Source organism: Somniosus microcephalus, chromosome 21, assembly GCF_052327205.1.
Source record: "Somniosus microcephalus isolate GS21.2 chromosome 21, FLI_Smic_1.0, whole genome shotgun sequence".
Lineage (NCBI taxonomy): Eukaryota > Metazoa > Chordata > Chondrichthyes > Squaliformes > Somniosidae > Somniosus > Somniosus microcephalus.
Genome location: NC_141007.1, coordinates 74,004,428 through 74,029,626, shown reverse-complemented (window position 1 = coordinate 74,029,626; position 25,199 = coordinate 74,004,428). Strand labels below are relative to the sequence as shown.

The 25,199-nt window shown below is 47.5% G+C and overlaps 1 protein-coding gene across 1 annotated transcript in view; it reads left to right on the top strand.

Moving 5' to 3' along the window:
- Positions 1-25,199, top strand: part of adap2 (ArfGAP with dual PH domains 2) — a 39,949-nt gene that overhangs the window by 5,845 nt on the left and 8,905 nt on the right. The window contains exons 2-7 of the mRNA XM_085963973.1: positions 12,903-13,033; positions 14,223-14,314; positions 16,369-16,457; positions 16,990-17,102; positions 18,448-18,594; positions 24,363-24,446. Coding sequence (XP_085820099.1) covers positions 12,903-13,033; positions 14,223-14,314; positions 16,369-16,457; positions 16,990-17,102; positions 18,448-18,594; positions 24,363-24,446 — 656 coding nt within the window. The remainder of the gene's footprint in view (positions 1-12,902; positions 13,034-14,222; positions 14,315-16,368; positions 16,458-16,989; positions 17,103-18,447; positions 18,595-24,362; positions 24,447-25,199) is intronic.

Genomic DNA, 25,199 nt, shown 5'->3' with positions numbered 1-25,199 from the left:
GCTCCTTTAGCACTTTATCCTGGAGTTTGGGTGGAATCACCACTCTGGATCCACACATCAAGGTTCCTCGGCACACTGACAGCTGTTCTCTTCTTTGCGAGAATGCTGGCAACAGTGGTTCGCCATGTGCTGGCCATCCCTTCACCGTTAAATCGTAGACTCGTGAGAGAGTCGGGTCATTTCTCATTTCCTTTTCAATGGTAGAATTTGTTACTGGTAGACATTCCACTATGGTTGAGTGGAACATCTCCACTGGGTCCACTGTAGGTGCCTCTTCTACCGTTGGCAATGGTAGGCGCGATAAACCGTCAGCATTCCCATGCTGTTTTGATCCTTTGTATTCTATGTCATATTGGTGTGCCCCTAGGAAAAGGGACCACCTCTGTAGCCTTTGCGCTGTCATAATGGGAACGCCCTTTTTAGGGTTGAATATGGAGACGAGGGGTTGATGGTCAGTCAACAAGGTAAATTTTTGTCCGTGTAGGTAATGGTTGAATTTCTTCACTCCCCACACCAGGCTGAGTGCTTCCCTGTCGATCTGGGCATAGTTACGCTCAGCTGAGTTCAATGAGCGTGACGCAAAAGCTATCGGCCGCTCCGAGCCATCAGGGAATCTATGCGATAATACCGCTCCTATGCCGTAAGGGGATGCATCGCACGCCAGTCTGATTGGCAGTGATGGGTTGTAATGAGCCAACACCTCCTTGGACGTGATCAAGCCTTTGCATTTATGGAAGGCACGTTTACAGTCTTCGCTCCATTTCCAAATTACTCCCATTTGTAGCAGTGCGTTAAGAGGGTGCGGAACAGTTGACAAGTTCGGTAAAAATTTATGATAGTAATTTATCAATCGCAGGAACGACCTTAATTGTAAGACATTTTCAGGTGCTGGGGCTTTTATGACCGCTTCAATTTTTTCAGGTGACTTATGCAACCCTTCTTCGTTAATTATATGGCCACAATATATTTGTTTCTGGAAAAATTCGCACTTGGGGCGATTTGCTCGTAGGCCCCGTTCTCTCAGCCTAGTGAGCACCTGCTCCAAATTGGCAAGGTGCTCGTTGTCGTTTTCGTTTTCTCCTGTTACAAGGATGTCGTCTAGGTAGCATTGAGTCCCCGGAATCCCTTGCAGGACTTGCTCCATAGCTCTTTGCCAGATAGCTGGAGCTGATGCTACTCCGAAAACCAGTCGATTGTACTGGTACAGGCCTTTGTGTGTGTTTATCGTGAGATACTTTTTAGAGGCCTCCTCAACCTCCATCTGTAGATATGCCTGTGCCAAGTCAACTTTGGTGAAACGTTTCCCTCTGGATAGTGAGGCGAAAATATCTTCTATCCTCGGAAGAGGATACTGTACCGTGTGAAGGACCGGGTTTACAGTCACCTTGAAGTCCCCACAGATGCGAATTTTTCTCTGTTCTTCAGATTTATCATTATTCAACGTTTTCTTCATGACCGGGACGATGGGTGTTGACCACTCGCTCCAATCTACCTTGGATAACACGCCTGCCTTTTCCAAATTCTCCAGCTCTGCCTCGACTGCTGGACGAATTGTGTATGGCACCGGCCTTGCCTTAAAAAACTTGGGAATTGCCGCATCTTCCACTTTTATTGAGGTGGTGACGCCTTTCAAGGTTCCTAGTTCCTGTTGGCCAAGATGTCTTTTAATCGTTCAGGTATGACGTCATCATCATTTTTTTTCTTACTGGTCACCGTCAGTGCCTGAATGGAGTGCCAGTCTAAACGTATCTTCCTGATCCATTCACGTCCCAACAGCGGTGGACCACCATCTTGCAGAACGTATAAATACAACTTCTGTATTTCCTTGCCGTTGTATACAACAGGCACCCTTATTTTCCCTCTGGGGTATACTTTCTGCCCCGTATATGTCTTCAAGATAATGGATGTGTCTTTCAAAGGTATATGCGGAAATAGCCGCTCGTAATCCCGTCGACTTATGACGGTCAGAGCTGATCCTGTATCTAGCTCCATTTTAACTGGGGACCCCGCTATCGTGAGGGTAACCCAAATGGTCTGGTAATCTTCTTTGGCAATTACATTATGTAATTTGAGACAGCTTAGTCTCTTGTTTCCGGAGTCGCTATCGCTCTTCTGGTCTTCGGAGCTACTGTCTGTCATCATTTGTACCTTTCTGTACTTTTCCTTATTGATTCTTTTTCTGTCAGTGGATTTTTTGTTTCCAGATCGGCATACACGTGCAATGTGTCCCATCTTTCCGCATTGCCTGCATGCTTTGTCCTTGAACCAGCAGTCCCTCTGGTCATGGGTGGATCTGCCGCAGCTATAACATCTCTCGAAACCCCGTGTCATTTCATGGGTGCCGAAGTCCTGTGGCTTTTGCTGTATCTCTGCAGCTCCTCTTGCTGCTGCTTCGTATGATACAGCCACACTGAAAGCCTTGTCCAGTGTCAAATCTTTCTCAGAAAGTAGCCTTTTCTGTGTTCCTTCACTTAGGAGACCGCAGACGAATTTGTCTCGTAGAGAATCTGCCAGTCCTGCCCCGAATTGGCAGTGCTTTGACAGCTTTCTTAATTCGGTGAGGTAATCAGCGTTACTTTCATTCTTGTGCTGATTCCTCCTGAAGAATTTGAATCGTTCCGCTATCAGCAGCGGTGTTGGGTTTAAGTGCTCCTGTAGGGTATCAACAATCTCCTTAAAATTCTTGTCCATCGGTTTGGCTGGAGTGATTAAGTTTCATAACAGCCCGTGTGTCCTTGCGCCCATCAGATTTAGAAGTACCGATGCCTTTTTATCATCCTCTACTTCATTCGCTGTGCAATATACCTCCACTCTTTCCACATATGTGGTCCAATCCTCTATATCACTATCAAAAGCAGTAATATTGCCAGTCTTAGGCATCCTGAAAATCAAAACTGGCGCCTCCCATGCTTTCCTTTCTTCCCTGCCGAGAAAAAAATGGCGCCTCCCGCGCTTTCCCGCCGCTGCTGACAACGCTGTTCTCCGCGGTTTTTATTTACACAGATATTTTTAATAGTTGGAGACTCGTTCCCCCCGGACTCTCTGGGACTTTTCCCTCCCTCTGCTTGGTCCGAACGCCGACCTGCTTTGCAGCGCCGGCCGTCTCCCGAGTGCTCCACCCTCCGTCTCTGTTTGCCTCCGCCTTCCGACTCGCTGCTCGGCCCCGCTGCAGAGCCACCCGATCGAGCCCCAGCCCGCCGACCAGGAAGGATTAGTGCAGTACCTGCCACCAGCCCGGCTAGCTGGTGAAACCACAGGTTGTTTTTTTTTCCGGTTTTTTTTCCTTCGACCTTCGTCTGAGGAATCGATCTCCTTGAGGTGCTGCCGAATTGCAGGTAAGTCCGTTTCCAATTCGTCGCCACTGTTGTATCCGTGTGTTAATGGAGACACGGAATGCAGAAGTTGGTTTAACAGGTGTTTACTGAACAAAGTCTGGAGGTGAACTAAAAGATACAAGACACTATACAGGCTTATATACCCGAGTGGTCACTACCGGTATTACAGTACACAGGGGCTCTTAAAGGTACATACACTACAGTCCCTGACCCCCACCTCAGGAGAGAGGTGTGGCGCAGCTCGCTGGGGCTGCAACAACCACGTGGAGACGGGACGCCTGAAAGGATTAAACGCAGACCTGTTTCAAAACCTTACACTTCCTAGTTGGATTGGTGAGCATGTTTCTGGCCCTTCATAATCAGCTCTAGATAGGTTTAAGGGGGTGGACATTTAAGGGTATAATTAACATGAGTTGTTGTCCCTTGATGTTCCGTGTGTTTTCCCCATTTCATGATGATCTTTGTAGAATATAATATGCCTGTACCTGCCTTAGTTAGTATTGTATCGTTATGATTCATTTGTGTTTTCCCCTCCCATGTACCCTCTTATTTGCTTGCATTTTGATTTGTTTTACATTATGCAATAAAATTCCATTTCGTTTCATCAAACTTGGTCTATAAGAGTTTTCTCTACATTGTAGTTCCTGCCCCAAAGTCCAGAGTATAGAATCTAAGGGGCGAGTGGGTCGAACCACTCACGGTTTTACTGTGCAAGAGAGAGAGGCCTCTAGAGAGAGAAACCTCTGCGATCTAAAACCCCTTACACATCCGGTGGTCGTGAAAGGCGCGATATGACTGCAAGTCTTTCTTTCTCCCTCAGTTTCCCATCTATTTCTCATTTGTGAAGTGATTTGGGATTTTTTTTTGCATTAAAGGCACTGGACAAACATAAGTTGTTGCTGTTGTTAATCAGTTACAGCACAACCTTTCACCTTTGGACCCTGAGTTCAGACTCGGCACAGGCTGACTGTAGTCTCTCTTTCTGCTGGCTTTAAGACATCCCGTACAAAAGCTCCCACAAGCAGCAACATGATAATGACCAGATCATCAGTTTTAGGTGTTGATTGAGGGATAAATATTGGCCCCAGGACACCGGGGAGAACTCCCCTGCTCTTCTTCGAAATAGTGCCGTGGGAATCTTTTACGTCCACCTGAGAGGGCAGACGGGGGTTTAACGTCTCATCCTAAAGACGGCACCTCAGACAGTGCAGCGCTCCCTCAGCGCTGCACTGGGAGTGTCAGCCTAGATTTTTGTGCTCGAGTCTCTGGAGTGGGACGTGAACCAACAACCTTCTGACTCAGAGGCGAGAGAGCGACCCACTGAACCACAGCTGGCACTGATTATTTTACGAGTTTTCGACCTCTCTGCCCTCGTGTTTCTCACACACCTGTTCATCGGGAAGGTCCGCAAGTAAACCTGCCAACACTGACACTGATCCCTGTCATTTCCTTCCCTCCCAGAAGGCTGGGAGAAGGAGTCGGTTTATTTTCATCTTTTACTTTTGTCGTTTTTTGAGGGGGGGGAGGGGATAACTTCCTTTCCTGTTTTAAATTTCACAGGTCAGTCTGGCATTCCATCTCTGCTCGGAGTTAGGGAGTGGTGGAGACAGAGATGCACTTCCTCACAGCTTGTAGAAAATATCAGGGCATAAGGGAGAATTTCTACCCAAAATTCACAAAAATATGCCCGGAATTCAGAAATTTGAATGACGACCAAAAACTCCCATACCTACTAGGGGAAGAGAGAAATTGCATAACACTAGCGGCACACTATGTTACAGCTTGCCATAAACAGAGGGACAACCAGTAAATATAAGAAAAGAGTATATATAAATTATATGAAAGTATATATTTATACACTCAGGGATATATCTGTTTATACACTGTATGGATAGAGCTGTATTTTTGTGAACAAACATGAATGTTTTCCGATGCTTTGGCAACATAAGATGTAACTTGTCATGCCAATAAAGCGATTTGAATTGAATTGAATTGAATAGTTGGTGTGGTAGGTGCTGCAGTTGCCCCAGGGCAGGGAGGGGGTGGGGGAAACAACAGACATCAGTCAGGATTCCTGCTTTTCCAGTTCTATCCTGCCAGACAGTACACACGGGCGCGATACCCAAATGAAATCGGGGTCTGAAAGGGTTAAATTATGAGGACAGGTTGTGTAAACTAGGCTTGTGTTCCCTTGATATTGAGGATTAAGAGGTGATGAAATGAAGGTGTTTAAGATGATTAAAGGGTTTGTAGGGTAGATATAGAGAGAATCTATTTCCCCTGGTTGGTGGGGGGGGGGGGGGGCGGAGTCCAGAGCAAAGCGGCTAAACCTTAAAATTAGAGTCAGGCCGTTCAGGGGTGATGTCAGGAAGCACTTCTTCACACAAAGTGGAGTGGAAATCTGGAACTCGCTCCCCCAAAAGGCTGGGGGTCAATTGAAAATGTCAAAACTGAGAAGGATAGATTTTCGTTAGGCAAGGGTATTAAGGGATACGGATCCAAGGCGGGTAGATGGAGTTCAGATACAGATCAGCCATGATCTAATTGAATGGCGGAACAGGCTCGAGGGGCTGAATGGCCTCCTCCTGTTCCTAGGTGAGGGATGGGATCGGGCTCGTCTGTGCTTCCCCCAGTGGTCGAATAGCCTGCTGACGCTCACTGTCTAGGCTCACTGGCACTCGGGGATCTGTATCCCAGTGTCAGTCAGGAGAAAGAGGAACACTGGGAGGGATGGGGGATACACTGTGTATGAGCAGAGAGATGTGGGTTTGGTAAGATCACACCCTGTTTGGGGAGAGCTGGAACAAGTCTTTCCCATATTCCGGAGAAGTTAATGCAACTCAGCAACATGTGTGCCAAGCAGAGCCTACTCCGAGTTAAAGGGAAGTGAAATTTCAGGTTTGTTGTCCAAGGTGCTCAACTTCCTAAAAACACACGACAGCTTCACTCAGCTTACTCACAGCTCACACCCTGCAGGTCAGACAGCCCCTGTGGGCAAAACAGTCAACAGCTCAGGCTCAAACCCTTCTTCAGTACCAGCCCAGAACACCAACTGTCCCCACAGATACTGTCCGACCTGCTAAAGAAAAAGAACTAGCATTTATATAGTGCCTTTCACAACCTCAGGACGTCCCAAAGCGCTTTACAGCCAATGAAGTACTTTTTGAGGTGTAGTCACTGTTGTAATGTAGGAAACACGGCAGCCAAATTGAACACAGCAAGCTCCCACAAACAGCAATGTGATAATGACCAGATAATCTGTTTTTAGTGATGTTGGTTGAGGGATAAATATTGGCCCAGGACACCAGGGAGAACTCCCCTGCTCTTCTTCAAAATAGTGCCGCGGGATCTTTCACATTCAACTGAGAGGGTAGACGGGGCCTCGATTTAACGTCTCATCCAAAAGACAGCACCTCCAACAGTGCAGCGCTCCCTCAGTACTGCCCCTCCGGCAGTGCAGCACTCCCTCAGTACTGCCCCTCCGACAGTGCAGTGCTCCCTCAGTACTGCCCCTCCGACATTGCAGCGCTCCCTCAGTACTGCCCCTCCGACAGTGCAGCACTCCCTTAGTACTGCCCCCTGACAGTGCAGCGCTCCCTCAGTACTGCCCCTCCGACATTGCAGCGCTCCCTCAGTACTGCCCCTCCGACAGTGCAGCGCTCCCTCAGTGCAGCTCTCCCTCAGTACTGCCCCTCCAACAGTGCAGCACTCCCTTAGTACTGCCCCCCGACAGTGCAGCGCTCCCTCAGTACTGCCCCTCCGACAGTGCAACGCTCCCTCAGTACTGCCCCTCCGACAGTGCAGCGCTCCCTCAGTACTGCCCCTCCGACAGTGCGGCACTCCCTCAGTACTGCCCCTCCGACACTGCGGCACTCCCTCAGTACTGCCCCTCCGACAGTGCAGCGCTCCCTCAGTACTGCCCCTCCGACAGTGCAACGCTCCCTCAGTACTGCCCCTCCGACAGTGCAGCGCTCCCTCAGTACTGCCCCTCCGACAGTGCGGCACTCCCTCAGTACTGCCCCTCCGACACTGCGGCACTCCCTCAGTACTGCCCCTCCGACAGTGCAACGCTCCCTCAGTACTGCCCCCCGATAGTGCAGTGCTCCCTCAGTACTGCCCCTCCGACAGTGCAGCGCTCCCGCAGTACTGCCCCTCCGACAGTGCAGCGCTCCCTCAGTACTGCCCCTCCGACAGTGCGGCACTCCCTCAGTACTGCCCCTCCGACACTGCGGCACTCCCTCAGTACTGCCCCTCCGACAGTGCAACGCTCCCTCAGTACTGCCCCCCGATAGTGCAGTGCTCCCTCAGTACTGCCCCTCCGACAGTGCAGCGCTCCCTCAGTACTGCCCCTCCGACAGTGCAGCGCTCCCTCAGTACTGCCCCTCCGACAGTGCAACGCTCCCTCAGTACTGCCCCCCGATAGTGCAGTGCTCCATCAGTACTGTAACTATAACCTGGTGTTGTGTGACTTCTTAACTTTAAGGTGGTAGCTTCTGTTGAACATAACCGCCCCCCGAGTTTATAGACTAAATAACATCGTACGCTGCCTCTCCAGCCTACGCTGTGGTTTACTGGAAACCTGCGATTCCGCAGTTTCTCCTTGAAGTCCGAGTCTGGAAGTGTTCCTGGAGATACAGGGACATCTCCCACGGGATGTCACAGAACAGCTGAGCAGGATGGGGATATCGGAAGAGGAGGCGGCCATTCAGCCCCTCGAGACTGTTTCGCCATTCAATTAGATCGTGGCTGATCTGTATCTTAACTCCATCTACCTGCAGAGGGAGGTCCCCCTCTACATCTAGAATAACACCTACACTTTAACAAGATCCTGCAAGAAAGTTCTGGTGAGCAGTATTTGTTTTTCTGTGAAAAGGGCGCTGGGGTGGGGGGGGGATGCTCAGAAGAAAACTATGACCACTTCGATATATCTTCTGCTTTAACTATTAATAGGAGGTGAAAGCAATTCAGAGACTGTAACGTTGTAGAAAAACCACAGCGGAATAGCAGAAGTCAGTCTGTCCACGTCACAAGTGAGTGAAAGCAGCACCAACATCGCAAAGCCTGGCTCAGTCCACATTGCCGGGTCAGACTGACGTATTGGGGGGTATTGACAGCTGTCATTGAAATATATCTATTTTCTCTCTTTAGGTTTGAGACTGACATAGCAAAATCGATTAAATGACAAATGTTTCCAGTATCACCTCTCCTGAAGGTGCTACTCTTGCAATACACGTCCCTTGCTGAAAGGGTTAAATTAGGACAGGTTGCACAGACTGGGCTTGTATTCCCTCAAGTGTCAAAGATTAAGGGGTGATCTAGCTGAGGTGTTTAAGATGATTAAAGGGAGTTGATTGGGCAGTTCTAGAAATGAGGGAGAGAGAACTACAGGCCAGTTAGCCTGACATCAGTAGCAGGAAAAATGCTAGGATCTATTATTAAGGACGTGGTAACAGGGCACTTGGAAAATCACAATATGATTATGGTGTGGAGATGCCGGTGTTGGACTGGGGTGGACAAATGTAAGAAGTCACACAACACCAGGTTATAGTCCAACAGCTTTATTTGAAATCACAAGCTTTCAGAGCGCTGCTCCTTCATCAGGTGAAGTGGAGAAATGCATAAAGACACAGCTTATATAGTCAGAGAATAATGTCAGATGTTTACAGGTAATCTTTCTAACTGCCATTTATCACATCTCGGCAGAGAGATAATCACAGCAGTCAAAGGTGTGAATGGTGTCCAAACAGGTCAGTCAGGAAAACATTACATCAAAGAACAATGCGGTGGGGTCACAAGGGGTCAAATGTTGCAGGTGCTGGGGTCTGTATGAAAAACAAAAAAACAGACAAAAAACATTTTTTTTTGCTGGAAATCACAGCAGGTCTGGCCGCATCTGTGTAGAGAGAACAAGCCAACGACGACTCGAGTCTGGATGACCCTACATCAGGTGGGATTACATGTAGCGTGACATGAACCCAAGATCCCGGTTGAGGCCGTCCTCATGGGTGCGGAACTTGGCTATCAGTTTCTGCTCGACGATTTTGCGTTGTCGTGTGTCTCGAAGGCTGCCTTGGAGAATGCTTAGCCGAAGATCGGAGGCTGAATGCCCTTGACTGCTGAAGAGTTCCCCGACTGGAAGGGAACACTCTTGCCTGGCGATTGTTGCGCGGTGTCCGTTCATCCGTTGTCGCAGTGCCTGCATGGTCTCGCCGGGGAACACTTCAGCAGTCAAGGGCATTCAGCCTCCGATCTTTGGGTAAGCATTCTCCAAGGCGGCCTTCAAGACACACGACAACGCAAAATCGTCGAGCAGAAACTGATAGCCAAGTTCCGCACCCATGAGGATGGCCTCAACCGGGATCTTGGGTTCATGTCACGCTACATGTAATCCCACCTGACGCAGGGTCATCCAGACTCGAGTCGTCGTTGGCTTGTTCTCTCTACACAGATGCGGCCAGACCTGCTGTGATTTCCAGCAAAAAAAAATGTTTTTTGTCTGTTTTTTTGTTTTTCATACAGACCCCAGCATCTGCAACATTTGACCCCTTGTGACCCCACCGCATTGTTCTTTGATGTAATGTTTTCCTGACTGACCTGTTTGGACACCATTCACACCTTTGACTGCTGTGATTATCTCTCTGCCGAGGTATGATAAATGGCAGTTGGAAAGATTACCTGTAAACATCTGACATTATTCTCTGACTATATAAGCTGTGTCTTTATGCATTTCTCCACTTCACCTGACGAAGGAGCAGCGCTCCGAAAGCTTGTGATTTCAAATAAAGCTGTTGGACTATAACCTGGCGTTGTGTGACTTCTTCCATTCGATAAGGTGCCACACAAGAGGTTGTTACACAAGATTAGGGCTCATGGGATTGGGGGTAATATACTAGCATGGATTGAGGATTGGTTAACGGATAGAAAACAGAGAGTAATAATAAACGGGACATTTTCGGGTTGGCAGGCTGTAACTAGTGGGATACCACAAGGATCAGTGCTTGGGCCTCAGCTATTTACAATCTGTATCAGTGACTTAGATGAGGCGACTGATAGTAATGTGTCCAAGTTTGCTGATGATACAAAGTTAGGTGAGAAAGTGAGCTGTGAGGAGGTTGCAAAGAGGCTGCAAAGAGATGTAGACCGGTTAAGTGAATGGGCAAGGTGGCAGATGGAGTATAATGTGGGGAAGTGTGAAATTATCCACTTTGGTAGAAAAAATAGAAAAGCAGAATATTTTTTAAATGGTGCGAGACTGGAAATGTTAATATTCAGAGGGATTTGGGTGTCCTTGTACACGAATCATAGAAAGTTAGCATGCAGGTACAGCAAGCAATTAGGAAGGCAAATGGTATGTTAGCTTTATTACAAGGGGTTGGAGTATAAGAGTAAGGAAGTCTTGCTACAATTATATAGGGCCCTGGTGAGACCACACCTGGAGTATTGTGTACAATTTTGGTCTCCTTACCTAAGGAAGGATATACTTGCCATAGAGGGAGTGCAACGAAGGTTCACCAGACTGGTTCCTGGGATGGGGGGATTGTCCTATGAGGAGAGATTGAGTAGACTAGGCCTATATTCTCTAGAATTTAGAAGAATGAGAGGTGATCTCATTGAAACATAAAACATTCTTAAGGGGCTTGACGGGGAGTTGCAGGGAGGATGTTTCCCCTGGCTGGGGAGGCCAGAACCCGGGGTCACAGTCTCAGAATAAATGGTTGGTCATTTAGGACTGAGATGAGGAGAAACTTCTTCACTCAAAGGGATGTGAATCTTTGGAATTCTCTACCCCAGAGAGCTGTGGGTACTCAGTCGATGAGTATATTCAAGACAAAGATCGATAGATATGGGGATAGTGCGGGAAGGTGGAGTTGAGGTAGAAGATTAGCCTTGACCTTATTGAATGGCGGAGTAGGCTTGAAGGGCCGAATGGCCGACTCCTGCTCCTATTTTTTATGTAGTGTAGTCACTGTTGTAATGCAGCCAATTTGGACACAGCAAGGTCCCACAAACAGCATGTGATAATGACCAGATAATCTGTTTTAGTGATGTTGGTTGAGGGATAAATATTGGCCAGGACACCAGGAAAAACTCTCCTACTCTTCTTCAAATAGTGCCAATGGATCTTTTACGTCCAGCTGAGAGAGCAGACGAGCCTCTATTTAATGTCTCATCCGAAAGACGGCACCTCTGACAGTGCGGCGCTCCCTCAGCACTGCACTGGAGTGTCCGCCTGGATTTTTGTGTTCAAGTCTCTGGAGTGGGATTTGAACCAACCCACAACCTTCTGACTCAGAGGCGAGAGCGCTGCCCACTGAGCCACGGGGTAATTGAGAAAGCTGTGTTTATTGATTGCCTTTTGTCTCCATACAATCCCAATGGAAACCATATTGTCTTCCTATGGGAAGCCTGTAGAGTCAGAAGGCCACCGAGAGTCAGCGTTTCCAGATGTGCAGCCAGCAGCCTAAGGGCTCAGTGTTGGAGCCAGCCAGTGGTTACTCAGCCTGATTTCAAATGGTAGGCTGGTCTAGAGGGTATGAGGTGGATCTATATTTTAAAGTCTATGTTTAGCGAGAAAGCGAGTGGCATCTTTATTATTTTATGATCAAAGAAAGTAACGTTCGTTTCACTGTGTTGTGTTGTTTACTGTTGATTCATCAGTCATATGTAAATAAAACCACTCGCCGGTTTGAAACCTGATCCTCAGTCGAATAAGAGTCTATATTCAATCTGCTTGTTGCAGAGAGAAGGATCGGGTAGGGACATGTGATTCGTTCCTGTAGCTGGTGCACAGAGTAATGGTTCGCAGTTACGAGCTGAGCTTCCGACCCCATATCCTCTCCATCACCAAGACCGCCTATTTCCACCTCCGTAACATCGTCCGACTTCGCCCTTGCCTCAGCTCATCCGCTGCTGAAACCCTCATCCATGCCTTTGTTACCTCTAGACTTGACTATTCCAGTGTTCTCCTGGCCGATCTCCCACCTTGCTGCCCGAATCCTAACTCGCACCGAGTCCCATTCACCCGTGATCACCCCTGTGCTCACTGACCTACATTGGCTCCCGGTCCGGCAACACCTCGAATTTAAAATTCTCATTCTTATGTTCAGATCCCTCCATGGCCTCGCCCCCTCCCTATCTCTGTAACCTCCTCCAGCCCTGCAACCCTGAGATCTTTGCGCTCCTCCATTTCTGGCCTCTTGCACATCCCTGATTTTAATCGCTCCACCATTGGTGGCCGTGCCTTCAGCCGCCTGGGCCCCAAGCTCTGGAATTCCCTCCCTAAACCTCTCCGCCTCTCTCTCCTCCTTTAAGATGCTCCTTAAAACCTTCCTCTTTGACCAAGCTTTTGGTCACCTGTCCTAATATCTCCGAATGTGGCTCAGTGTCAAATTTCTGTCTGATAGTCGCTCCTGAGACGTGCTTGGGGCGTTTTACTAGGTTAAAGGTGCTCTATAAATGCAAGCGGTTGCTGTTGTTAAATAATCTTGCGATTCTAATAAGGCCACAAGGAAAAGACTGCAGTTGATCAGTGATTAACAAGCGTTTTCCAATTCCTGTCCCCCTCAGATCCTGACTGGGCCTCCTACACACTCAGAGTGTTCATCTGCCTGAACTGTTCCGGGATTCACCGCAACATGCCGGGAATTAGCAGAGTCAAGTCTATCCGGCTGGATTTCTGGGACGATTATTTAGTTGAGGTACGGGGGACGCCTATATTATAATATTTAACGGTGCATCCTTGGCCAATGTCAGACTGCAGTTTGCACCGGGTTGGACTCAGATTAGGAATGTTACAGCTTGTCCACAATCGGAGTGCTTCGGAAGGTTTTTTATTTAATTCAGTCACAGGATGTGGGCATCACTGGATTGTCCTATGACGAGAGATCGAGTAGACTAGGCCTATATGCCCTGGAGTTTAGAAGAATGAGAGGTGATCTCATTGAAACATATAAAATTCTTAAGGGGCTCAACAGGGTAGATGCTGAGAGGATTTCCCCCTGGCTGGGGAGGCTAGAACTTGGGGGCATAGTCTCAGGATAAGAATAATAAAATTTCTTCACTCAGAGGGTTGTGAATCTTTGGAATTCTCTACCCCAGAGGGCTGTGGGATACTCAGTCGTTGAGTATATGCAAGACAGGGATCGATAGATTTTTGGATACTAAGAGAATCGAGGGATATTGGGACAGTGCGGGAAAGTGGAGTTGAGGTGGAAGATCAGCCACAATCTTATTGAATGGCAGAGCAGGCTCGAGGGGCCGTATGGCCGACTCCTGCTCCTCATCAGCGAAGCCTTGTGTCAGATTAGCAACCCTCTCACCGCCATGATCATTGATATGTACAATCGACCCATTAAGCAGTAAATGCTGAGCCCTGCAGACGTGGAAGGGTTCGGGTCTGTGCCGAGTAAATGAGAACGCAGTCAGGGCAACAGCTGTGGGTGGGGCTGTTACAATTCTCAGAGGCCCCGGGCGATGGAGGGAGAGAATCAGCTCCTGATCACTACCCAGTGACTCCGACTGAAGGCTACCCATGTGTGTGCATTGCTTGAGGAAGGGATTGGATTGGGTGTGTGATGTCCTGTCTACAGCGCTCAATGTCCAGGCTAACTCACGGAGAGTGGGCACTTGGACAAGGTGGATGGTACTCGTGGGTCTGTACCCCAGCATTGAGTCAGCGCCTTTGGGAAGGGGGTGGGGGAGAAGGGAAAACAATTCATAATAATAGACAATGTATTAACCTCTTGTTCCGTGATGAATTACCGGGAAATAGGTTGAAGTTTAAGGCTTCGACTGACGCTCGATTTGTCGACAAATGATGAAAACGAGTACATTTCATGTTGTGCGCCCGACATGAACTAAACACCTGTTCTCGTTTTCTGTGTGCAGCAAATGAGGAAAGAGGGAAACCAGGCGGCTAAGAAACACTACGAAGCGAATGTTCCTCCTTTCTACTACAAACCACGGGCTGCCGACTGCGTGTAAGGAGAAGCCGCTTTTACCGTGATCAGAACCGGCGCTCAGAGGGGAAATCACTGGCACCGTGCGTCACTCTGCACCGCGCAGTTAGGAGGCTGTTCGGCCTCTCGAGCCTGTTCCGCCATTCAATGAGATCATGGCTGATCTGTATCTTAACTCCATCCACCCGCCTTGGTCCTGTAACCCTTGCCTAACAAAAATCTATCAATCTCTGTTTTGAAATTTTCAATTGACCTCCCTCCCCCCACAGCCTGAACAGCTTTTTTGGGGGAGAGAGTTCCAGATTTCCACCCCCCTTTGTGTGAAGAAGTGCTTCCTGACATCACCCCTGAACGGCCTGGCTCTAATTTTAAGGTTGTGCCCCCTTGGTCTGGGCTCACCCCCACCAGAGGAAATAGTTTCTCTCTATCCACCCTTTAGTTCCGCTAGATGATGTCTTGTCGTCTTGTCTCGCGGAACTTGCCGGACGTTTTGGCGGGTTTGTAAAACGCAGCTGGGCACGATGACGGATCCCGCGATGTGAAGCTCTTGCACCCTCATTTAAAAAAAAAAGTATTTTGAAGAATTATATATTTTTTATTATTATTCATTCTCGGGATCTGGGCAAGACCGGCATTTATTGCCATTGCCTAGTTCGTGTCACAACTGAGTGGCTCGCTCGGCCACTTCAGAGGACAGTCAGGAGTCAAATCACGTTGGTGTGGGACTGGAGTCACCTATAGGCCCAGACCGGGCGAGGACGGCAGGCTTCCTTCCTGAAAGGACATTAGTGAACCAGTTGGGTTTTTACAACAATCCGATGGTCACTTTTACTGATGACCAGCTTTTTATTTCCAGATTTATTTTGATCTTGATTCCGATTCCGAAACTGCCCGTGGTGGGATCTGAACTCATGTTCTCAGATCATTAGTCCAGACCTCTGGATTATTAGTCCAGTAGCATAAACACTACACTACCGTACCCACTTTGATCGCCAGAATATGGCTGCAGAGTATAGAACTCAGTGGGTGTGTACGCCGCCCAATGTGATACAAACTCTGAACATCCCAGTTTTGATCCTGGTTTGTCGAAGTCAGCCAAGGCTGTACGAGAACTAAAGTTTTCCTCAGTCCTCAGTGCCCCATGAGCTAGGGCGGGGAAAAACTCAGCCACGATCCCAGCTCCTCGATTAATCCTAATCTAGTGATCCCTGCTGGAATGTGTGTGTGTGTGGGTGGATGTTGGCGAGGGACAGGATCGAGTTTATGTACAAACAAGATCGCTGTCTGCCGGCGGGGGAGTGGTGTGGAGGAGGCAAATTGTCGACTCACACAGCTGGCTTCAGGGTTCAAGGGGGAGCTCGAGGGGGAGGGTGGAGACAGGCCCAAGTTAAAGGAAAACTGTCCAGTCCAACACTGGCTGCTGGGAAAGACCCTCTCACTGTTCTGGGGCAAGAGAGAGATGCGAGAACTTGGTGCCGTTTTTGTTTCAAGGCATCGTGCGCAGGAGAAGCGTTGACTGCGTAGCGTTTTCACGAGTGTGCACTGTGCATTTCGTTTATTCCCTTCCCCACCTATCCCCACCCCACCCTGGAACCTCTCCAGGCAGCGATGGCTCTCCCAGGTGATCGTTGTTCACGACTGTGCCTCACACAGCATGCAGGCTGCTCGACCATGGAAGGAACCACCCAATCCAATTCTCACCCAACTTCCATACATAGAAATTATTGAAGGGGGGGTGGGGGGTGGTCACCAATAGCGGTCGGGATTGGGGACTTTGACCCAGCTCGGGGGGAGGGCCACTGAACCCATATTGCTCTGGCTGACATCAGCAAACTCAATCCAGACTGAGGTTCAAAGCCGGGACCACCTTGGGCTGCATGGCGGCCACGCTTCCCTTTGGGCAATGCACTTCTTGACTTGAGCTGTTGGGGTGACACGCCGCACTTTGACTCTGTTGGGAAACTGCCACCGGTTGCAGACGATTCCCCTTTTAACCATCCCACCTTGATAGGAGTTGTTCTTACAACCCCAGCAGACCCGACCTCCCTTACGCTCCTCTCTCTTCCCCATTCCAGAGTTCTGAAGGAGCAGTGGATCCGGGCCAAGTACGACCGAGAGGAGTTCACCGGGGTGGGCAATCAGCAGCACGATCTCATCACATCAGGTAGGGAGGCAGGTGCTGGGGCCTCTCCTGCAACAACAACTTGAATTCATATAGCACCTTATCATAGTAAAACGTCCCAGGGTGCTTCACAGGAGCGTAAATCAGACAAAATTTGACACCGAACCACAGAAAGAAATATTAGGACAGATGACCAAAAGCTTGTCTTAAAGGAGGAAAGAGAGGTAGAGGGGCGGAGAGGTTTAGGGAGGGAATTCCAGAGCTTAGGACCCAGGCAGCTGAAGGCATGGCCGCCAATGGTGGAGCGATTAAAATCTGGGATGCTCAAGAGACCAGAATTGGAGGAAGACAGATATGTCCGGAGGCGGGTGGGGGGGGGGCATTACAGAGATAGGGAGGGGCGAGGCTACAGAGTGATTTGAAAACAAGGATGAGAATTTTAGAATCGAGGTGTTGCTTAACCGGGAGCCAGTGTAGGTCAGCGAGCCCAAGGGGTGATGGGTGAACGGGACTCGGTGCGAGTCAGGATCCGCATCTTCAAGCGCTCATGGATGTTTCCTTGTGCTTTGTAAAGGTAACCGGGTCGGGTATCTCTGGAAACGGGGAAGGGACAATGGAAATTTTCAGAAAAGGAATTTCCATCTTTTGGAGAAAGAGGGCACGATACTGTACTACGCGAAGGAGGAGGTACGGATTTTATATCTCAGCGTTGCGACACTTGTTTTAGTTTGTAAAGTTACCCTCCCCCCCCCCGCCTCAACTTTGACCTCAAACTGTGTTGTGGCCCAAGGGGCTGAAGCGGGACTTGGGCCGAATGTGTAATACGGGCGGTATCACATCGATCGCCTGCTAACTTCAGTAGAACTGAATATTGGGCATGTCCTATATTGGTAGAGTTGCCAGGGCCAACCCTCCAGGATTCCCCTGGAGTCTCCGGGAATTGACGATCAATCTCCAGGGCAACTGCTGCCAGCAACACCGGGAGAAAAATCATTGAGGAATTTTTAAAAAATTGTTGTTTTCTTCCAATTTTTTTGAACACTTTTGTTTATTAGTTATAAAAAATATTACAGATGGGGGAAGAAAGGCTGATTGAGCGGTGGCGGAGCGGCTGGAGGCCTGGTGATGAAACCTCTAGGAATATCTCCACCCAGTTGGCAACTCCTATATAACAGGCGGCAAATGTACTTCCATCTGTTTTGTGTCCAATTTCTTTCCTGGATCCCACCGTTTTAAGAGTGGGAAAAGGCAAAGGTTGGGTAGGGGAGGGAGGGGGGCAGCAATCCCGTCTGTAAGAGCCTCTGACCAAAGCGCCACTGGTGGCTTACTGGGTAAATGCGCCACCCGTCCCTCGCAGTAATTCAGTCACAGTGGTTCAGACACTCCGGGGATTGATTGCAGTTATGATGTCACACCTGGGTCTCAGTGCTCTGGGGGGTCGGGGGGGAAAAATCAGGCAAGGTTTGCGCTCCTGATCACCATCCAGTGCCCCCCTACTGGTAGCTGCATCTGTGTGTGGGGCAGGATTGGGCTTGGGTGCGAGGGACACTGTGGTCGAATAGACTGTCAACACTTTCTAGGTTGAGAGCTGGTCCTTCTGGGTGAGGTACTGCAGTTACACACACACATATACAAATATACACACACTCAAATATATGCATACACACTCATGCACACACAAATACACACACATACAAATCCTGAGAGGAAGGAACATAGAATAGCAAAAGATTTAGAATTTATTTTGATTTTATACAAACATATATATAAAATATAGATAACATAAAAATACCAGGTATCATTCCATCTCTCACTCCCTTGCTCAGCGCCTTTTAGACTTGGGCTGATTTCCTCAGGATATTTCTGGTTCCTGTCCAATATTAGCACAGCCGACCAGGATTTGAAATGTCTTGGAGGAATGGATCGAGGACAAGAAGAGCTCGGACTTTGGAAGTCAGAGAGAAAAGAGATGGAGGAGTAAAGAAATGCAGGTCGTTCAGTGTCACTAATGAGAGACTTTCTGCTTAAACAGGCTAAAGGGCCAAAGGGGGTCATTCAAGTGTCAGACCTCAATGCTACGTTCGAGCCAGAGAAGATTGGGAATCCCAATGGGCTGCAGATCACCTACCTGAAGGATGGCCGCACCAGGAGTATATTTGTGTATCACAAAAATGGAAAGGTAACGGAGGGAGTGACCATCCCATATAGTCACAGGCAAATAGATGTTGCAAATTCCTCAAAACTGGCTCTCTCTCTATCCTGATACTGACTCTCTCTCTCTCTCTCTATCCTGATACTGACTCTCTCTCTCTCTCTCTATCCTGATACTGACTCTCTCTCTCTCTATCCTGATACTGACTCTCTCTCTCTCTATCCTGATACTGACTCTCTCTCTCTATCCTGACACTGACTCAATTCAATTTCAATTCAAATCGCTTTATTGGCATGATAAGGTACATCTTATGTTGCCAAAGCATCGAAAAACATTTATGGTTGAACACATAAACGCAGATCTATTCATACAGTGTATAAACAGATATATCCCTGAGTGTATAAATATACATTCGTATAATTTGTATATACTCTTTTCTTAGGTTTACTGGTTGTCCCTCTGTTTATGGCAAGCTGTAACATAGTGTGCCGCTAAGGTTACACAGTTTCTCTGTTCCCCTAGTAGGTATAGGAGTTTTTGGTCGTCATTCAAATTTCTGAATTCAGGGCATATTTGTGTGAATTTTTGGTAGAAATTCTCCCTGATGCCCTGATATTTTCCACAAGCTGTGAGGAAGTGCATCTCTGTCTCCACCACTCCCTGACTGCAGTGAGAGCATATCCTGTCCTCTCTTGGCAGCCGGGTCTGTCTGTGTCTGCCTTTTTCGATCGCCAGGCTATGTTCACTAAGTCTGTACCTTGTCAAGGTTTTTCTCAGTTTGCTATCCTTTACCATGGTCAGGTATTCAGCCATGTTGCATTGTCTGTTTAGGGCCAAGTAGCAATTGAGTTTGTTTTGGGTTTTTGTTGTTTCTGCCCAATATGACAGGTATTTTTCCTTTTGCTTAGTGACAATTGTGTTGGGTCGAATTCTCTGTGCTACGATGTCACTGTCCTGGGGCCGGTTATTGTTAGTAGTGTTAGTGGTTGCTTCACTGAGTCCCAGGACTAGTTGACTGAGGGTATTCTTCTTTATGGTCCTCGCTTGGCATTTCAAGGCTTCGTAATGATAGCAGTGGGGGTTGCTCATTTTTAGGTGTTTCCAAAATTTGGTGGCTCTTTTTTGGATAGTAATTATTAATGGATATTGGCCTAGTTCTGCCCTGCATGCATTGTTTACGGTTTTCCTTTGAGTCCGGAGGATACTTTTACAGAATTCTGCATGTAGGATCTCAATTGGGTGTTTGTCCCATTTTGCAAATTCTTGTTGTGTTAGCGGTCCCCACACCTCACTGCCATAGAGTGCAATTGGTTCAATTACTGATTTTAAAATTTTGAGCCAAATGCTAATTGGGATTTCTATTTGGATTGATCTTTTAATGGCATAGAAAGCCCTTCTAGCTTTCTCTTTCAGTTCAATCACAGCCAGATGAAAATTTCCCGTAGAGCTGATTTTTAAGCCCAAGTATGTGTAGTTAGTGGTTTGTTCAATTTTAGTTGTTCCTAGTGTGAAATTTATTCTGGGTCCCTGGTGTCTGGATCTTTGCTGGAACACAAGGACTTTGGTTTTTTGGGGGTTTATTGTCAGGGCCCAGGTCTGACAGAATGACTCCAGCAGATCCAGGTTCTGCTGTAGACCCTCCTTAGTTGGTGACAGCAGAACCAGGTCATCTGCATAGAGGAGGAATTTAACCTTGGATTCATATAGGGTGAGGCCGGGTGCTGTAGATTGTTCAAGTAGTTTTGCCAACTCATTTATGTAAATATTAAAGAGTGTCGGTGAGATGGGCGAGCCCTGCGTCACACCACGCCCCTGTGGGAAGTATTTTGTTTGTTTGTCTCCAATTTTAACTGCACATTTATTGTTTGTATACATTGATTTAATTACATCATATGTTTTTCCCCCTACACCACTTTCAATAAGTTTCAAGAATAGACCGTCGTGCCAGATGGAATCGAAAGCCTTCTGGAAATCTATAAAGCAGGCAAAAATTTTGCTTTTGTTTTGATGAACATGTTTGTCAATTAGGGTCTGTAGGGTGAAGATATGATCTGATGTTCTATAGTTTGGTAGGAATCCAATTTGGCTTTTACTCAAGACATTGTGCTCCTCAAGGAAGTTTATAAGTCTTTTGTTTATGATACTACAGAAAACCTTCCCCAGGTTACTGTTTACACAGATGCCTCGATAGTTATTTGGGTCAACTTTGTCCCCACTTTTGTATATGGGCATTATGAGTCCTTTGTTCCAGATATCAGGGAAGTAACCGACACTCAGAACCAAGTTGAAGAGTTTCAGTATAGCCAATTTCATTTTATCGTCCGTGTGTTTAATCATCTCGCTTAGGATGCCGTCTGCACCGCAAGCTTTTCCTGGTTGCAGGTCCTTGAGTTTTTCAATTAGCTCTTTTTCAGATATTATGGGGTCTATCGGGTTTTGGTTATCTTTTATGGCAAATTCTAGCTTTGCCAGTTTTTCGCATATTTGGTATTGCTCTGGGCTTAGTGTGTTTTTCTGGTATAATTTTTCAAAATGGTTTTCCCATGTGTCTCCGTTTTGAATGGCCAATTCGTCGTGTTGTTTTTTGTGTAATGTATTCCAGTTGTCCCAGAAACAATTGGAATCAATGGATTCCTCAATGGAGATGAGTGTATTCTTAATATACTGCTCTTTCTTGGTTCTGAGTGTGTTTTTGTATTGTGTTAGTGCCTGACAATAAGTAAGGCGTAATTCCTCATTTTCTGGTTGTCTGTGTTTTTGGTTTGATATTTTTCTGAGTTTTTTCCTCATGTTCTGGCAATCGGAGTCAAACCATTTTTCGTAGTTTTTTGTTTTGGGTTTGTTCTTGCGAACTTTCAAGTTTGACATTGATGCCAAATTATCAAAAATATTATTTAGGTTATTCACTCTCTCTCTCTCTCTCTATCCTGACACTGACTCTCTCTCTCTATCCTGACACTGACTCTCTCTCTCTCTATCCTGATACTGACTCTCTCTCTCTCTCTCTATCCTGATACTGACTCTCTCTCTCTCTCTATCCTGATACTGACTCTCTCTCTCTCTCTCTATCCTGATACTCTCTCTCTCTCTATCCTGATACTGATTCTCTCTCTCTATCCTGACACTGACTCCCTCTCTCTCTCTATCCTGATACTGACTCTCTCTCTCTCGACACTGACTCTCTCTCTCTCTATCCTGATACTGACTCTCTTTCTCTCCTGACACTGACACTCTCTCTCTCTATCCTGACACTGACTCTATCCTGATACTGACTCTCTTTCTCTCCTGACACTGACACTCTCTCTCTCTATCCTGACACTGACTCTATCCTGATACTGACTCTCTCTCTCTCTGTCCTGATACTGACTCTCTCTCTCCTGATACTGACTCTCTCTCTCTCTATCCTGATACTGACTCTCTCTCTCTCTCTGTCCTGATACTGACTCTCTCTCTCTCCTGATACTGACTCTCTCTCTATCTATCCTGATACTGACTCTCTCTCTCTCTATCCTGACACTGACTCTCTTTCTCTATCCTGACACTGACACTCTCTCTCTCTCTCTCTCTATCCTGATACTGACTCTCTCTCTCTCCTGACACTCTCTCTCTCTATCCTGATACTGACTCTCTCTCTCTCTATCCTGACACTGACTCTCTCTCTCTATCCTGACACTGACACTCTCTCTCTCTCTATCCTGATACTGACTCTCTCTCTATCCTGATACTGACCCTCTCTCTCTCTCTATCCTGATACTGACTCTCTCTCTCTCTCTCTATCCTGATACTGACTCTCTCTCTCTCTCTATCCTGACACTGACACTCTCTCTCTCTCTATCCTGATACTGACTCTCTCTCTCTATCCTGACACTGACTCTCTCTCTCTCTCTATCCTGATACTGACCCTCTCTCTCTCTCTATCCTGAAACTGACCCTCTCTCTCTCTCTATCCTGATACTGACTCTCTCTCTCTCTATCCCGACACTGACCCCCTCTCTCTCTCTATCCTGATACTGACTCTCTCTCTCTATCCTGATACTGACTCTCTCTCTCTCTCTATCCTGACACTGACTCTCTCTCTCTCTATCCTGATACTGACTCTCCCTCTCTCTCTATCCTGATACTGACTCTCTCTCTCTCTATCCTGACACTGACTCTCTCTCTCTATCCTGACACTGACTCTCTCTCTCTATCCTGACACTGACTCTCTCTCTCTCTATCCTGATACTGACTCTCCCTTTTTCTCTCTATCCTGATACTGACTCTCTCTCTCTCTCTCTATCCTGATACTGACTCTCTCTCTCTCTCTCTATCCTGACTCTCTCTCTCTCTATCCTGATACTGACTCTCTCTCTCTCTATCCTGATACTGACTCTCTCTCTCTCTCTCTCTATCCTGATACTGACTCTCTCTCTCTCTCTATCCTGACACTGACTCACTCTCTCTCTCTCTATCCTGATACTGACTCTCTCTCTCTCTCTATCCTGACACTGACTCTCTCTCTCTCTCTGTCCTGACACTGACTCTCTCTCTCTCTCTCTGTCCTGACACTGACTCTCTCTCTCTCTCTCTCTATCCTGACACTGACTCTCTCTCTCTATCCTGATACTGTAAGAAGTCACACAACACCAGGTTATAGTCCAACAGCTTTATTTGAAGTCACAAGCTTTCGGAGCGCTGCTCCTTCGTCAGGTGAAGTGGAGAGATGCATAAAGGCACAGCTTAATGTGTGCGTGTTTGTGTCAGATGTTTACAGGTAATCTTTCTAACTGCCATTTATCACACCTCGGCAGAGAGATAATCACAGCAATCAACGGTGTGAATGGTGTCCAAACAGGTCAGTCAGGAAAACATTACATCAAAGAACAATGAGGTGGGGTCACAAGGGGTCAAATGTTGCAGATGCTGGGGTCTGTGTGAAAAACAAAAAAACAGACAAAAAACATTTTTTTTGCTGGAAATCACAGCAGGTCCGGCCGCATCTGTGTAGAGAGAACAAGCCAACGACGACTCGAGTCTGGATGACCCTACGTCAGGTGGGGTTACATGTAGCGTGACATGAACCCAAGATCCCGGTTCAGGCCGTCCTCATGGGTGCGGAACTTGGCTATCAGTTTCTGCTCGACGATTTTGCGTTGTCGTGTGTCTCGAAGGCCGCCTTGGAGAATGCTTACCCGAAGATCGGAGGCTGAATGTCCTTGACTGCTGAAGTGTTCCCCGACTGGGAGGGAACACTCCTGCCTGGCGATTGTTGCGCGGTGTCCGTTCATCCGTTGTCGCAGTGTCTGCATGGTCTCGCCGATGCACCATGCTCTGGGGCATCCTTTCCTGCAACGTATGAGGTAGACAACGTTGGCCGAGTCACATGAGTATGTACCATGTACCTGGTGGGTGGTGTCCTCACGTGTGATGATGGTATCTGTGTTGATGATCTGGCATGTCTTGCAGAGGTTGCTGTGGCAGGGTTGTGTGGTGTCGTGGTCGCTGATCCTGATACTGACTCTCTCTCTCTCCTGATACTGACTCTCTCTCTCTATCCCGATACTGACTCTCTCTCTCTATCCTGACACTGACTTCTCTCTCTCTCTCTGTCCTGACACTCTCTCTCTCTCTATCCCGATACTGACTCTCTCTCTCTGTCCTGATACTGACTCTCTGTCCTGATACTGACTCTCTCTCTCTCTGTCCTGATACTGACTCTCTGTCCTGATACTGACTCTCTGTGTCCTGATACTGACTCTCTCTCTCTGTGTCCTGATACTGACTCTCTGTCCTGATACTGACTCTGTGTTCTCTAGGACATCGTCGATTGGTTCAATGCAATCAGGGCAGCTCGTTTCCGGTACCTCAAAGGCGCTTTCCCCACGGCCAGCGATGCAGAGGTGAGTTCATAGTTTGCATTTGTATTATGTATCATGAACAAATATACACACAAATACAAATACACACACACACCAATGTTCCCTTTAATTTTTTTCATGCGTGATCCCTTTAACTGGCTACGCAACCCTTTCATATTTTCGTGCCTGCGCAGTTTCTTCCATTTCAAAGCCAGTGAGCAGCCTGTGCAGGACCTCCATACCACTGCACAGCTTAGCGAAAATGGTGACACACACAAATACACACACACACACACAAATATGCGCACAGACACTAATACACACAGAGACACACACAGAAATACAGCCACACATAAATACACACAGAGTGGTCTGCACAGAGCGGGATTAAAACGGAGTGTACTTAAACAGAATGTTTTATTTGGGAATTCGGAGAAGAGGGGAAAGGAGTTGCTGCTTTTTGCCTAGACTACTTGTAGTGCTTTGTGTTACAGGTAGATATTTAATTTCAGTACCCATAACTTACTCTAGATCAAGTAAGTAGTCAAGAGCCTACACTGTAAACTAAGTTACTTTATTACAAATTTAATTAAATAAAACAAGGTCATATAGGGATGGCGGTGCAGGCGGTGTGCCGCAACTGCAGCATGTGGGAGTTTGTGGAGAGCATTGTGATCCCGGACAACCACGTTTGCAGTAAGTGCCTGCATCTTGAGGAACTTCAGCTCAGAGTTGTTGAGCTGGAGTCTGAGGTGCAGACATTGCGGGGCATCAGGGATGGGGAGAGTTACCTGG